The 14,816-nt window shown below is 37.5% G+C and overlaps 1 protein-coding gene across 7 annotated transcripts in view; it reads right to left on the bottom strand.

Moving 5' to 3' along the window:
- The window catches only part of QKI (QKI, KH domain containing RNA binding), a 146,974-nt gene extending 135,288 nt beyond the window's left edge, over positions 1–11,686 (bottom strand). For all 7 annotated transcript variants that reach the window (XM_034428501.3, XM_034428500.3, XM_034428502.3 and 4 more), the window contains exon 1: positions 11,429–11,686. In XM_034428501.3, coding sequence (XP_034284392.1) covers positions 11,429–11,570 — 142 coding nt within the window. In that variant the 5' untranslated portion in view covers positions 11,571–11,686. The remainder of the gene's footprint in view (positions 1–11,428) is intronic.
- Between the last annotated feature and the right edge of the window lie 3,130 nt (positions 11,687–14,816).

Below are 14,816 nucleotides of genomic sequence, written 5' to 3'. Positions count from 1 at the left end.
CAGAGTAACTCAACTGCTTTCAGCTCAATTTTTTTAAATTGAAAAAAAAGTGGTGAAATGTAAAAGTCCTGTTATATTATTATTTGTAAAACATAATTACATCCTATCACTTATTATCATCTTTATACTACCCTCCACTCAAGGACAATTGTTGGAGATTGACTCCATATAGTTTTTTTCCTGACATTACAAATTGAGATCCTCGAATGCTAATTAATATTGATCTGTATCAATTACCTACAGTGGGGACAAGCACATGGGAACGTACTGGATTAAGGGATTTTGTCTAGATTACAAAGGATTCCTGACTCCTAGCCATGATAATTGCAAATTAAAAAACAAAGACTGTTATGGTATGGCTGGCATTTTCTAGGCCTCATAAATATTTCACAACTGATGACTGCAACTTTACAATACACTGCTGAATTGAAAGAAATTGGGTAGATACAGCTTCCATATCATTAGAAATATCTCAGGAGATATCAAGATAATTTAAGAGTGACTTCAAGATATGCCACCAAGTTGAAGGTATACTTCTCACCACCATCAACAACAACCCTGGAATGAGAATGAGATTTTGGGAATGTACTACGATGGGAACATAGAATGTATGTTTAATATAAAATGTACTTTAAACTCACTAGAAACTAATTCCTGAGATTCTCCCAAATTAGGACCAGGATTGTTTTTATATAAGCATCTAAATAATAATCCCCATTAATTTCCTAAGGTTATTCTTTTGTAACTGGAAAACTATCTACATGTATAATTAAAATAGAACAGAGACAATCCTCTGGTAAGAAGTTTAACTACTCACTATTAAAGTGATAATTATTTCAGCCTTCCACTGGACAATACAAAGTAGTTTAATTTGTACTAATATGTTTGGCCCAACAGGAGCAACACCTAACTGACTTTGGCTCATCTTGAAAAGCTAAGCAATTTGGAAGGAGAGGATCATGGAATCCCAGGGATGTATACTATACAAGAATTTTTTTAAAAAAGAGCCAGAGACCTTTGGCAGAATACTTTTGTAGTAACCAAACAGAATAGATGAGTAAGAAGTAGATTACTATAAAGAATCAAGCTCAAGAAACTATTTAATTGTTTTGAAGTTTCCAAATAATGGGATACAAACCAAAAACAGGATTACTACTACCAAGTATCCAAAAAGTGTAGCAAATATCTACCGTATTTTTTGGAGTATAAGACTCACCTACCTTTTTTGATGAGGAAAAGAAGAAAAGGAAATCTCCCTCTGCCTCTGCGCAATTTTGCCTCCTTACAGCAAACAGCCTGCTTTACTTTCATTTTCGTTTTCAGCATAGCTTGATAAGCACAAGGGGAAAAAAAATCTGCTCCAGCAATTTACCTCTTTGCAGCAAGCAGCAGAGCCCTGCAGAAAACAGCTGAGCAAATCAGCTGAGAGTCGGAGGCCGATCCAATCAACTTGTGCTAATTAGGCTGTGCTGAAGCTGAAAGGAGCTGTTTTTTCTTACTGTTTGCTTGCAAGGAGGTAACTCCTGCAAGGCAGAGGCCAAAGGGTGGGAGCCAGTGGGTGGGCTACATTCGGTGTATAAGACGCACCTAAATTTTCACCCCCTTTTAGGGAGGAAAAAGGTGAGTCTTATATTCCGAAAAATATGGTAAATTGAGCTTTTGTTATTCCAACATTCCAAAGTAGTGTACCTATCAAAAAGATTCAATTTAATTTTAAACTATAATTCATTCAACAATTAGAAACATCAAACATAATTCTATTGTCTAGTAAATGGACATTCTTCTCATTTGATATAAAAGTGAAAGTGATGGTTTCCCCTGTGCAGTCGTTTCTGATTCTAGGAGGTGGTGCTCATCTCTATTTCTTAGCCAAGGAAGCCAATATAGTCTGAAGACATTTCCATTATCATATGGCCAGCATGACTATATGCCAAGGTGCACAGAACGCAGTTACCTTCCCACTGAAGTGGTCCCTATTTATCTACTCACATTTGCATGCTCTCGAACTGCTAGGTGGGCAGGATCTGGGGCATGTAACGGCATCCCATTGTGCAGTATTCGGGTTTTGAACCCAGGCTGTCAGCTTTCCAGCTGACACTCAGCATCTTTAACTATCTTTGAGACACTGTACCTCCTCGTTTGATATAACCTGACTATATATTTGCAGTATGCAAATAAACATGCACCACCCAATTTTTAAATTATATACTAGGTAAGCAATTATTTTATCAGAATATTTTTCAGCTTTTAATTTTAAAAGATGCTATCTAAGTATCAGGTAAGTAGATACATATTTGACCATTAGGAACTGAACAACCCTGAGTCCAATTTATTACAGTGAATATTTCATATTTTTTCTGTGATATATATGGTATATAATAGAACAACCATCACCAACTCTTAAAAATTATAGTACTTCATCAGCTCAAATTCTCTGTTCATTGAGTTTGCATTTTTTTATAGAAATCAGTTAACAGATTAATTGATTTTGGAATATGTGCAGTCTTGTTCTCATGTCATATTAGCAACTACAAAAAAATGCAATAATAAAACAATATTAGTTTATCTCTGTGTTAGCTTTTTTTTTTTACAAAATGCTAAAAAGTTTTAAAAATCTGATTTAAAAAGACATCTGATTTTCATTATTTTTAATAATTGATTTTTACCCATGCTATCAGGTTCAATATGTTAAAGCACAATTATTACTTTGGCCTTAACATGTTATGTGAATTTAATCATTATAGTAGCCGTGGTGGTGCAGTGGTTAGAATGCAGTATTGCAGGCTAATTCTGCCCACAGTCAGGAGTTCGATCCTGACTGGCTCAGGGTTGACTCAGCCTTCCATCCTTCCAAAGTCAGTAAAATGTGGACCAAGATTGTTGGGGTCAATATTTTGACTTTGTAAACCGCTCAGAGAGTGCTATAAAACATTATGGAGTGCTATATAACTCTAAGTGCTATTGTGGTTTACGACCAATGTTATAGAGCTTAGTGCTACCAGTTGCTATTTAATAAAAAACATTCTTAAGCAAATCATATCATAGCACAATGAATTCACCTTAAATAAACAGGTCTCTCTATAGTATTTAATTCCAGTTTATTATACAAAATATTTACATATATAGTAAATCCGCAAGGTAGGGGAATGTATTCAATAATGTCCTCCAAACCCATTTTTTGCAACATACTGCACATATTCCAAAATCAATTAAGATGCCCCAGGAAAACCTCTCAAATATATCTGGATGGTATATAGTGAGCTGTGATAAGGTGGGGAAAAAACCTCTCTCTTTTTCTGAAATATGTTTTCCCATCTAACCTTCATTAAGATTCCATTCATATGCATTTGTATCCCCAAATCTATTGATTGTAATTGGAACTAGTGAATATCTATGACCAAAGGTTAACCTGTCTACTTTTTATTTGGAATCTTTCAATTATTATACATATTTTCAGGAAGACCCAAAATGTTTGTATTCTCTAAATCTTGCAACTATATAATCTTCCTTCATCCTTCTCCATTCTTGTTTCCAAATACCTTTTACAAATACATGTATATGCCCTGTCCCTTGTTTGCTAAATCATTTTTGTATATGATTTAAGATCTTTCACTGCAAAAGAGGCAAATTGCAAGACATATACTGATACCTGCATTATTTAAATGAATTAGAGAATTTATTTATTTATTCATTCATTCATTCATTTATTCCCGCCTTTATTTTTATAAATAGGTCAATGTGAAAAACATATCCAATGCACTTTCCTCCTATTTTCCCCACAACAACCTTCCTGTGAAGCGACTTTGGTTAAAAAATAGTGACCGGCCCAAAATCATCCAGCTGGCTTTCATGGTTAAAGTGGAACTAGAACTAAGTTTCCCACTTTCTAGCCTAGTGGTTAGTTCTAATCATAGACCACTTATATTGCTATGAACAATTAAAAGCCTGTCTTGTTTCTGAAAAATAACTTCAGTGCTATAGAATATACTATAAATCCTAAAATTTTTGCTAAAGGCCAAGCAACTTATGGGCAGCAATGCAAGCTGAGCAACTCCTTATTAAACTGCCATGTCAATTTACTGAACAACCAAAAAACGTATGGTATACATTGCATCTGATCCAGTCAAATGAAATGTAATTCTAGTTGCTATAACTCTGCTACCTTACTTGTAGCAGAAGTTCTAATACTACAGCTATTCAAATTACCATTTTACTCAAATCATATGCAAATTCAGCATGAAAAAAATGATAAAACTTTGTTCTAATTATATAAGCCAAAGTTCATCCTAGCATTATCATTAAATCTGGAGGTATTCAAGTAGTAAAGATGTTGGACTGGTACCAGGGAGATCCTGGTTTTATTTCTCCTTTGTCCATAGAAATTCAGTACATAACTTTGAACTGGTCATTCTCTTAGCCCAACTTAATCCAGAGTTGTCATGATAAAAGGAAATCAGATGAGGGAGTATTATGTATTCAGCTTCTAAAAAAATGGGATTAAATATGTTATTACAAAAAGATCTATGTAAATCTGTAGACAAATATAAATGAATGTGTTCAAGCCTTTAATTTCTCTCTCAGAAGAGAGGCTAATTCATTATTTAATATTTTTGGAAACAATCAAGATATGTAGAGTCAGAATTAAGCTATTGTGCTTAACAGTTTCAGATGTAGTTGATTTTTACAAAATGTTAATTAGTAATGTTTTACTTGAATAAGGTGGATATCCCTAGTTATTCACTTTTTAACTACATATTTTCTTAGAACTGCACCACTAACCTTATGGAAACTTACACCCAAATAATTCCTACATGGGAGTGCAATCCAAGACCATTCACCAATGATCCCTCTCAGCCTAATCTACTTTGGAGACTTGCTAGAATTCTGGGTAAAATGGAAAAAGGAGCCATGTGCCTTGCATTGCCTTGAGTTCTTTAAAGGAAAGGATAAACATGTGTTAAATTCTGTTCAAATTCAACATTAGTAAATAAAGAAATTATTCTGTATAGACAACAATGGGCTCCAATCTAACTTGAGAAATCATTTTCTCCACAATCAGTTTGACAATGCAGGGAGTTGGCAAAGAAAGGCAGATTTTTTTTTCTTCTACACTAGGCTGTTTTATATAATTTAAAACATAACATACTGACTTCCATTTCTTTACAACATACAAAGAATAAATATACAATTGGAAATATTAAATTTACAGGAGGCTTCTAGAAAAATGCAGCTAAGACAAAATTACCTTTTTATTCCCATAAGAGCAATGTAATAAAAATTCTGGAAGCTATTCAAACAACTGTCTAAAAAAGGATAAACAAATAGACACTTTTCACATTACATAGGCTGGGCAATTCTGGGGAGAGGTCTGCATGCTTCACAAGAATCTTCTGATTTGTTTTATTTTTTAATTCCTCTGTGAGGGCTGAATAAGCCAACAATCACAATTCTAGATGAAAAAGATGTAAACAAACATTGCTTCTTTCACATTCTGTCTATAATATTTAACTGCATTGAAGTTCAAATCCACAATTTAAAATCTAAGTGTTTCAAAAACTATGCATAGTATTTTAAATTTCCAATTCATTCAGGAAAGACACATAGCACAGAACAATGTACTTAATTCCTTTATACATTCTATTTAGCAATACATAGCAATTCAAAGCAATATCTATATCAAAATACAATGGGTAGAAACCAAATAGATGTTTCAAGCATGAAACGCTTGATAATATCCAGTGAGATCTTTTATCCTAACAATTTCTTTTTCCCAGCTTATTACCATACTTTAAACAAAAAAGGTTAAGATCACAGTTGAGTCAACTGCTAGTGATTAAAATAGATGCAACTAGGTAAATTTCTTGGCAACAGCACAGAAATGGTTCGATATTGCCTTCTTCCAGAATATGTTTAATTTAATGTAATTTATAATCTTGGTATCCTTCTTAATCTTTCATGCAAATAGTAAGCTCAATGATACTTAATGCCTCAATTATCATTAACTTCCTTCCCTTGTACGGTAAATCATAAGAAACTAAGATGCTTTTGGAAAAAGTCTCCTCCCTCCATTGGGTGGCATGATAGATAGCTGTTCAGTGAAGATTCCCCAAAAGCAGATACAACTCTCAATCTCAGACAAAATTAAGCCATCTGTGCTTTAAGAATTAAGGAGTTTAGTGTGACAAACTAATTATTCAGTTGTTTCCTCATAAAAAATATCTTCTGTTGTTACTGTATGTACTAAAACATGAACTGTATCTAAGGGTAAGAGGTAAAGGTTCTATTTATATTTTTTAAGCTAACAGACATTTTATATTTTTTGAATTTTATATTCAACAAATTCATAATGACAATCTTTTCAAAAATCCTTACAAGAAAAAAAATTAAGTATTCATATAAGCTATTAAAAATTAAAAAATTATTATATGAGAACTTTAGTATTTTGTATCTTAAAGTTGGAAACAATGATATAAATAAGCCATAACCCACAAATCTTGAATTTGAAATGCAAGAACATAGTTTACAGTAAACTATATTTATTTAAAATGCATTGCCATTACCGTCATAAGCTTATATATTACATGGAACTTATAAAAAAGAAACAATTTTTATTTACTTTCAACCCAAAGTGTCAAAAAATCATTAAACATATGTTTTTTTCAATAGCTCTATCATAAGTAGCTCTAACCTTATCAGAAACTATCTATGAAATGGCTTGTTCTGATTTAGTCAATACATAATTTGGGTTTAATGAAGCTATTTTCAAATTATATATAATTTCAGTATCTTTCCAAAATGCTGGTTTTAGCTTTAAAATTAAAAAACCCTGATGCCTCTGTAAACCCAAAGGAAGTTGTCATATACAACATTATATTGAATACAGACTACCAAGACTTTCCACTATTATTAAACCAACACTGGAAATAATTTGCTGTTCTGCAAGTCACATCTAGGTACTACATTCAAATAAATAAAATTTACTAGTATACATCAAGAAAAAAAATAATATCCCTGCACACCAAACACCTACATGGATTTTCTAACAATTCTGTACTTTATAAATATATATCGATAGGTGATAAGTTTAAAATTTAACATAAAATCTGTACAGAAACATATTTAATTAGGCACTGCAACTTTCAAATGAAATCTTACCCATTGTGTCTTACATTTAATACAGGTATGTTTCTACAGGACTCCTCAAAAATGTAATTGCCTTAACTGAGACATATTGTTTCTCTCATTTAAAAATTCTACCAAACAAATCATGTCACTAGGGAAATCATTACGGATTGTTTCTTGAATGCAGCATTGGAAAGTAAAATAAATGCCTTAAATTGAATAAAATACTTATTTCCAGAATGCTTGTATATAGCTGGCAATTTTTCTTGTGCAGTAAATGAACTAATATGCAAATATAAATATATTAAATAATATAAAAAATAAAAATATAGGATAAAATTTCAAGAAAAAAATTGCTAAGGAAATCTTATAGATTTCTTTTCACTGACAATAATATACTTAATTACTATAATATGTAATATTATTAGCAATGAGGAAAGTTTCAGTAATAGAATGAAACATAATTAATGAAACATAATTAACTTTTGTATGCTGTCCTTAAATATATATTCACTGGACTTTCTAGTTACCTATTGACTTACCTAGTTGTGTTTTACAGATTATAAAATTAAAAATTCTAATTAAAATATCTCAAACTCAGTGACATATTACCTAATTTAGTATTAGCTCTTTCAGGAATTATTAAAAATGGCTGCCTACTGCTACTACTCATTTACACTGTAGAATTCACATACTGTAAAAGTGCTGAGAAATTTAGAACGTTTTGGAAACTTGAATTAATTTCAGTTTAATATATTAAAAATAGGCTCAAAATTGACTGCATGAATTCACACATGCAGTAGATCTGTAATAATGTGGTACCAATATACTTGTTCAGAAATTGGGCTGTTGGATCAAATTGAAAACTTAATTGCCACACACGTCAATTTTGACTGTTTAGTCTTTGTCAAATGTATTTTTTTTAAAATTTGATTTATATGCCGCCCTTCTCCGGAGACTCAGGGCGGCTTACAATGCGTTAAGCAATAGCCTTCATACTTTTGCATATTTATACCAAGTCAGCTAATTGCCCCCACAAACTGGGTCCTCAGTTGTATTATATCATATTCAAGGTAATAACACTTTTTCTTTTGCATATTGTCATTTAATTATGATTCATTCACAATAAAAATTCAGGGTTAGAGTTTTCCAAATCAGTTTTAAATAATTTATAATGAAGAATGTTAGCTAAGAATACACACAATAGTCATAGAACTTTTAAAAATCCTATTTTTTAGATAAGGGTTTTATTATACTCTATATCATTAGTTATCAGTGCAAGTGAGTGTAGTTATAAAGATTAAGCTAAATAAATATATACTACAGGTCAAGAGGACATGTTTAAGTTATAATTTACGAAAAATAAACATTCATCACACACACACTTCAAAGCTGGGGAGAAATTTGTAAATGTAATATAGCAGTTTCTTGCTGGTTTTTCTGAAAAAAGTAACTTGGAAGCCCAATTAAGACAGTGGTTTTTAAAAATTATTTAAGAATATCATACACATAAATTAATCTCCATCTCTCTCTCTCTCTTTCCCTCTCTCCCTCATGCCAAGAATGATTTGGATCATTGAACTTAATATTCAGTTCATAGATTTTCATAACACAAGGACACAAGAAAATAGAAATCAACAGGTTTCTCTTTTCAAAAATGAAAAGGTTTTAGCTTTAAAATATGTTTTCAATAATTTTAAGATGTAATTGATGGAATTATAGCTTCAAACTCAGAAAAACTCCTCCTCTTCTTTCTATAGGCTACTGTAAACCAATAGAAATTGCTTCATTTTTAAAAATCTTTGCTACTATATTTATCCATTTATAGAAACAGCTATAGATTATGTAAAATAATGACAATCTTTTCATCTTATTATTTTCCCTTTCTTTACTTTTGAATATAAAAAGGTGCATAATAAAAAATGTTTATGCTCCTTCAAAAGTACATCCATTCATATATAAGAATTTGGAAATATGAAAATATTCAATTTTTTCAATAATTATAACAGGATTTCATTAAAATGTTATATGTTTCTTTTTATTTTAAACTTGAAATAAGCTAACCAAATATTGATAATTTAGTGTAAATACCAATAATATTAAGTAAAAATTGCAGAATAAGTAAATTTTGTATTTCACTTTCCTCCTGCTTGTTCACCCAAGTACAGTATTATATTATTAGTCTTTAGCATTCCAAAAATGTAATCTTCAAAAAAACCCCACCGTTAAAGATATCTTGAGGAAAAATGTTATTCCTGTAAAACAAGTTATTTGCAAGTGATACTGAATAACAGTTTATGTATTCTTCCTAACATCTTCCAATTGTATAAACTTTTTGCAATATTTTAGGGGAAAGAAATATCACTAACCCAAGCAACAAAAAATCAAAATAAGTTATGTGAATATGCTTGTGTTTTAAACTTAATTTCTTATGTCTTAAATACAACACAAATAAATTGATTTTGATATTAACATTTAAAACCATCTTAATCTTTTTTTCAGAAAGAAAGAACTGGCGCCCCTTAGCGTTCATCTCTTAAAACATTTAAATCACTTATTTGCATAGGACATTTTTTTAACATTCCAGAAAGTTTTCAACGTTTGCAGTTCTTCCACCCAGAAGCCAATACAAACAAGAAAACAGGATTTAAAGGGATTTAAACAAACAAAATTTAACAGTAGTACAGGAAAAAACGTATATAATGTTGGGGCAAACCATTCGACTTTTGAATTATTAGATTTTCCAGTCCTTATTTTGGACTTATGAAATAAACTGACAGCTCAAAGCTTTAAGAGCATTCAAAAGATTCAGTGATTTAATATATTCTTGAAATAGGCACACCAAAAATATTCTCAATTGCTCTTCTTACAGCTTTATTATGCTTCTATTCCCCTATGATGATTCCAGAAATGTTTAAAGTCATTGTTAGTGTTGTGGTAAATAGTTATTTTTAAAAAGGAACTGCAAATTCCTTTGCAGTTTAGTCCTTTATACTAAACTATTCCCATAAAATGTTTATACTCAAGCTTCTTTACTTGATATCCAGGGTATGTTATTAACTTTAATCTAAACTAGAATTAGTCAAATGCACACTCAACTGCTATTTGAACAATATCCTTCAAAGGAACCCAAAAATGTTTCAAATATATGTCACATTTCAGTTCCAACTGTGAATATGCTTCTCCAACAGTAATGATTAAATAATATCAAACGGAACCTGAAAAGCACTATCAGTCTAATTCACAAATGGTGAGGCCGATAGTCACCAAGTTTCCCCTATCTTCTTAAAATATGGACGTTTCAAGATGTGAACTTTTAGAAGTGGATTTTGACTGAATTTTAGACTGTTCAAAACTTTTATATTTAAGAAGATACTGTTTATGACATTTCTGGCTGAATTCTCAAACCAAATAATTTGTTTAAAAATTGCAACATTTTAAGTTATTTTGCGGAAACCTAAATCAGCGGTCTGCAAAGTTATTCATTTTGCACCTTCTTGGAACTCAACTAACTACAGGCAGGAGATCGAGATTACGCACACGGCCTAAAACTACCAACGGGTATTCAGAGACTCCAAAAACATTTTTCGCGTTGGCTTTTGATACTCAAATCGAGAATCACACAGTATGTCCTTCACGGTAGAAGATAATAAAATTCGTAATATTTATTCGCGGATCTAAGAGTTTTTTGTCTCTTTAGGCCGACAACCAACTCAATATTGAATAAAAACTGAGCCCTCAAGTTTCTCCAGCTTTTTTCATGTCCCTCCGCCCAACCTCAAAATAAAAATCAGCCATATACAGTTTAGGCTGAAAGACTAAGTTGCTTAAAAGTATTTCATCGGGCCTACTTTGCCTTTCATACTTCCAATGAAGATTTACGAACTCAGAATGCTACAATCCCATTTAAAAAAAAAAAAAAAACTTTCTCCTCTCCCGACTTTTTTCTTCTACAAAATATAATTTTGTATACTAAAGTTTGCCGATTGAAAAGTATCTACACAAAAATAAAAAAATAAAACGACGTACAGAGTTCATCGCTCCCCAAAGGCCAAAACTTCTGCGTGTAGACTTCCCGCTTCTCTTTGTTTATGGGCAAGAGAGGCAAAGCCAAAAGACGCCATTGAGGGGGCGCAAAGCTTAGTCCGCCCCCATTTGCAGGATAGGAACGGGAAGGGCAAAGCGGATCTATGTCGCGGAGAGGCCGGGGCAGGGGCCACCATTTTCCCCCTCACCCTCCGACCTACAAAGAAGAGTTACTTGTGGGGGGGGGGTTCCGTTTTGAGTTTGTGTAATTGCGTTTTACCTTCGTCCAACAGCCTCTCGAGGTGGTTGAATATCCCGCAGAAGTTAGGGAGGCTGCTCATGAGCTTCTTGTCGTTCATCAGCTGCATCAGGTAATCGGGGCTCGGCTTGGGCTTCTCCTTCGTTTCCATTTCCCCAACCATATTCCAAACAGAGAGCGAGCAAGCGCCCGCACCAGCACTCGTCCAACCACCGCACTGGGTGCACGCCAGGCGGGGAAGAAACAGGGTGTGTTATGTGGGTTGAGGGGGGGAGAGGCCTCTTCCCCCCCTTAGAAAAACAAGAGAGCGGAAAAAGGGGGTCTCCTCAACGAAGAAGCCACAAGCACGCCGCGGCGGGTCTCGGAGGAAAATAAAAGGGGAGAACTCGATGACCGCCACCCCAAACCCTCCTCAGCCGCCGCCACCACAGAGGATTGCGCCCTAGTCTTCCACCACCACCCCGACTGTACAGTGATCCTCCTCCACCGCCGCCGCCGCCGCTTCCTGTCGCCGCTCCCACTGGATGCCTTTCTCCAAAGCGGCGCAGTCTTCGGTAGTTTCCACTCCTCTCCCTCGCCGCACACGCAGAGGTTGGTCGCGGCTCCCTTTTCTCGGCGCTACTGCCCCCTGGTCTGTCTCCGCGGCGGGGAGGGAGGCGAGGAGGCAGGCAAAGGGGCGGCGGACTTGGCTGTTTCCCGAGGAGTCCCCGCTGCTGCTGCCGCCGCCGCCGCGTATTGTAAGGCTGTTCCCGGCCACCGGCGGTGCTTCCGTTGTTGTTGTTCCCACCGCTGCTGCTGGTGGTGGTAGTTCCGCCTCGTCTCCCGCGCCGCCTCGCCTCCCTCCCCTCCCGCTTCTGCCGTTTGCTTGAGGCTGACGACTCTCAGCCCCGCCGCTGCCGCCGCCGTGGTGCCTTCACCGCCTCCTGCTCTTCAGTTCGCTCTGGAGTTCGCTTCAGTTCAGGCGGCGCTGGCAGCGGCGGCAGCAAGCAACGACGGCGGGAAGGGGAGGGAACAGAGAGGCAGGGAGGGGGCAGCGGAGGAGCAGAGGCGGGGCGGCCGTTAATCAGCGACGGCAGCGGTAGTGGCGGCGGCAGCGGCGCCACTTGGCAGATCCACTCCGCCCCGCCCCTCCCGCTTGCCTGTGAGTGACTGGGGACTCGATTGACGGCCGGGGGTGTAACGGAAGGGAGCGTGCCCCTCACACCTACACCCGTGTGATATGCCCGGGCTTTGGAATGACGGGGCGCGCTACCGCGCGCCTCCGAATGCTCGCGCCAACCCGCCTCGTACTACTTTTACGCGCGAGGCGGTTGCGCGCGTGCGCGTGATCCCTCCTTTTCCCCCCTATCTCCCTCCCTCACGGTTTGCCACCCTCCCGATTTTTTTTTGTTTGTTTGTTTTGCTTTGCTTTGCTTTGTACAGAAATCCCGTACGCGACCGCACGAGAAAGAAACTGAACAAACTCCGGGGCTACTTCACAGATCCGGTGTTGGGGCGGGGCTCGGTCACGTGGCGCTAGCGGGAGGTGGGGAAATCTGCTGCCTTCCGAGGCGCAAGCGCGCTGCGTTTTCTTGACACCCGCGACTCGCACGAGGGTGCGCGCCCGCGCGCGCTTTCAATTGTGTCGCGCCGGCCCGCGGCCCCTTATATTGAGGTTTTAAGGATTGAAATGGGAGAGGCGGGGTCGAAGCGAGCATTGTGCGCTTGCGCAAGAGGGTGGGGAGGGGGGAAACACAGACGAAGGGTCGCGGGAGAGCGCGCCAAGAAGCGGTGGTTATCCGTGTATCTCGTATAGCGGCGGCGAGGGCACGGGGAGAGCGCGGCTATTAAGCAAAGCGGCTTCTCCGCGGGGAGCGGAGAAGCTGTAGGCGCTTCCCCGTGCAAAGTTTAGCTCACCCATTCGCTCGGGAGGTGCCTTCCTACCGCACGCAGGGGGGGGGGAGTCCCCCGTCCGAGCGCTTAACGGTGGGAAGCCAATGCTTTTATATCGGATGGTGATCCGGACCTCTGGCGTTGTAGACACGGGCCGTTGCACTTTCTTGAGAGACTGGCTGGGAAGTTGGGTAGCGGCGGCTCGCTTCCCTTCCCCGTCTGCTTGGCATCCTCTTTCCTCTGCACGCCAGAGGACTTGGGCGCAGCGGCACGCGTGGGTGCCCTGTGGGGTGGGTGGGTGTGCCCTGTGGAGGGGTGAGGGGGTCTCCCACGAAAGGCTGTGTACCTCTGCTAGGTTCATTTTCCTGCGGGAAGTTGTACCGAGGGCTGACGCGGTCTTCCAACGCTTTAAGTAGCCAGCAGGGCTTCACCGCCGGGAGCTGAAAGGCGGGAAAACTCTCTTTAGTATTACAAAAAAATCCCCAACTTCGGGTTCGGGGTTTCTTGACTAGCCGGGAAGGAGCCGAATAGCCGGTTCCAGGCAAAAGCCTCCCCGCCGCGGTCGTTCCCTTCTTCAAACGAGGGAGGTTTAGCCTAGCCGCCGTAGTCTTTTAGTAAATCCCACCGAGGTGAATTGAGCTATGGGGCTGGAGCCTTCCAGCCGCCTGAAAGTCCCCATGAAAACCGATAAGGCTCCCTGTGCTGGCCAGTATCTTTAGAAATCAACTTCCCTCCCAGACTAGCAGCTTGAATGAATTCTTTTCCTTTGGGAGGGCCGCAGGGGTCAGACGACCTGCTATCGAACCTGCACCTTGTTTTCACCTATTTCGAGTTAAGTCTGCAAAGAAGAGGTGCCTCCGCTCTTTTTTTTACCTTTGTTAAATACTTCCACGCTATCGGTCAACTAAATCAATAGTGTGTAATTTACAACTGCCTGATTTCTCTTTTCTACAAAACTGAATACAGGAAGGGAAGGGACTTATGAAAAGACATGGAAGAGATGATCTTCTAATTTAGATATAGTTCGGTCGTGTTATTTGATGCAGCCTAGTGCTAGCCCCGTATTTCATAGAAACTGATTGATTTCAAAGTGGCTTGCCAAGCACCTGCCACTCATTTATCTGGAAGAATGGCTCACTTTGTTTAACAACTGGTTTTATTCCCCATGGAGGCTTAATCAGTAGTTCTATTGACAGTGTGTTTCACTGAAACCTGATGCATAAAAAAACGCAGTAACAAATTCCAATGAATTCCTTTGTCCGCTTTTCTGTATTTTAACAGGGATATTGATAAAATTGACCACATGGAGCAATGCCAATGGTTTTAAGTTTATTTTTACATTCCATTAGAAATAATTTAATTGTTTTGACTCTGAATCAGAATGGTGTCATTCTTTCCCAAGAACTAATGTATATACTAATGTTTAGTGTTATTGTTAATTTAAACAATTTAAAATTTAGAAAAAAAGTAATCAAAATTCTGTCAATATTGATTATATGGGGAGGTGGAGCGGGAGAAAAGGAATTCAGTTGAATTA

The sequence above is a fragment of the Pantherophis guttatus genome, chromosome 1 (assembly GCF_059756535.1).
Source record: "Pantherophis guttatus breed Tessera chromosome 1, ASM5975653v1, whole genome shotgun sequence".
In the NCBI taxonomy this organism is placed as follows: Eukaryota; Metazoa; Chordata; class Lepidosauria; order Squamata; family Colubridae; genus Pantherophis; species Pantherophis guttatus.
Note: the sequence above shows the minus strand (reverse complement) of the source record. Positions and strands in the feature narration are given on the sequence as shown.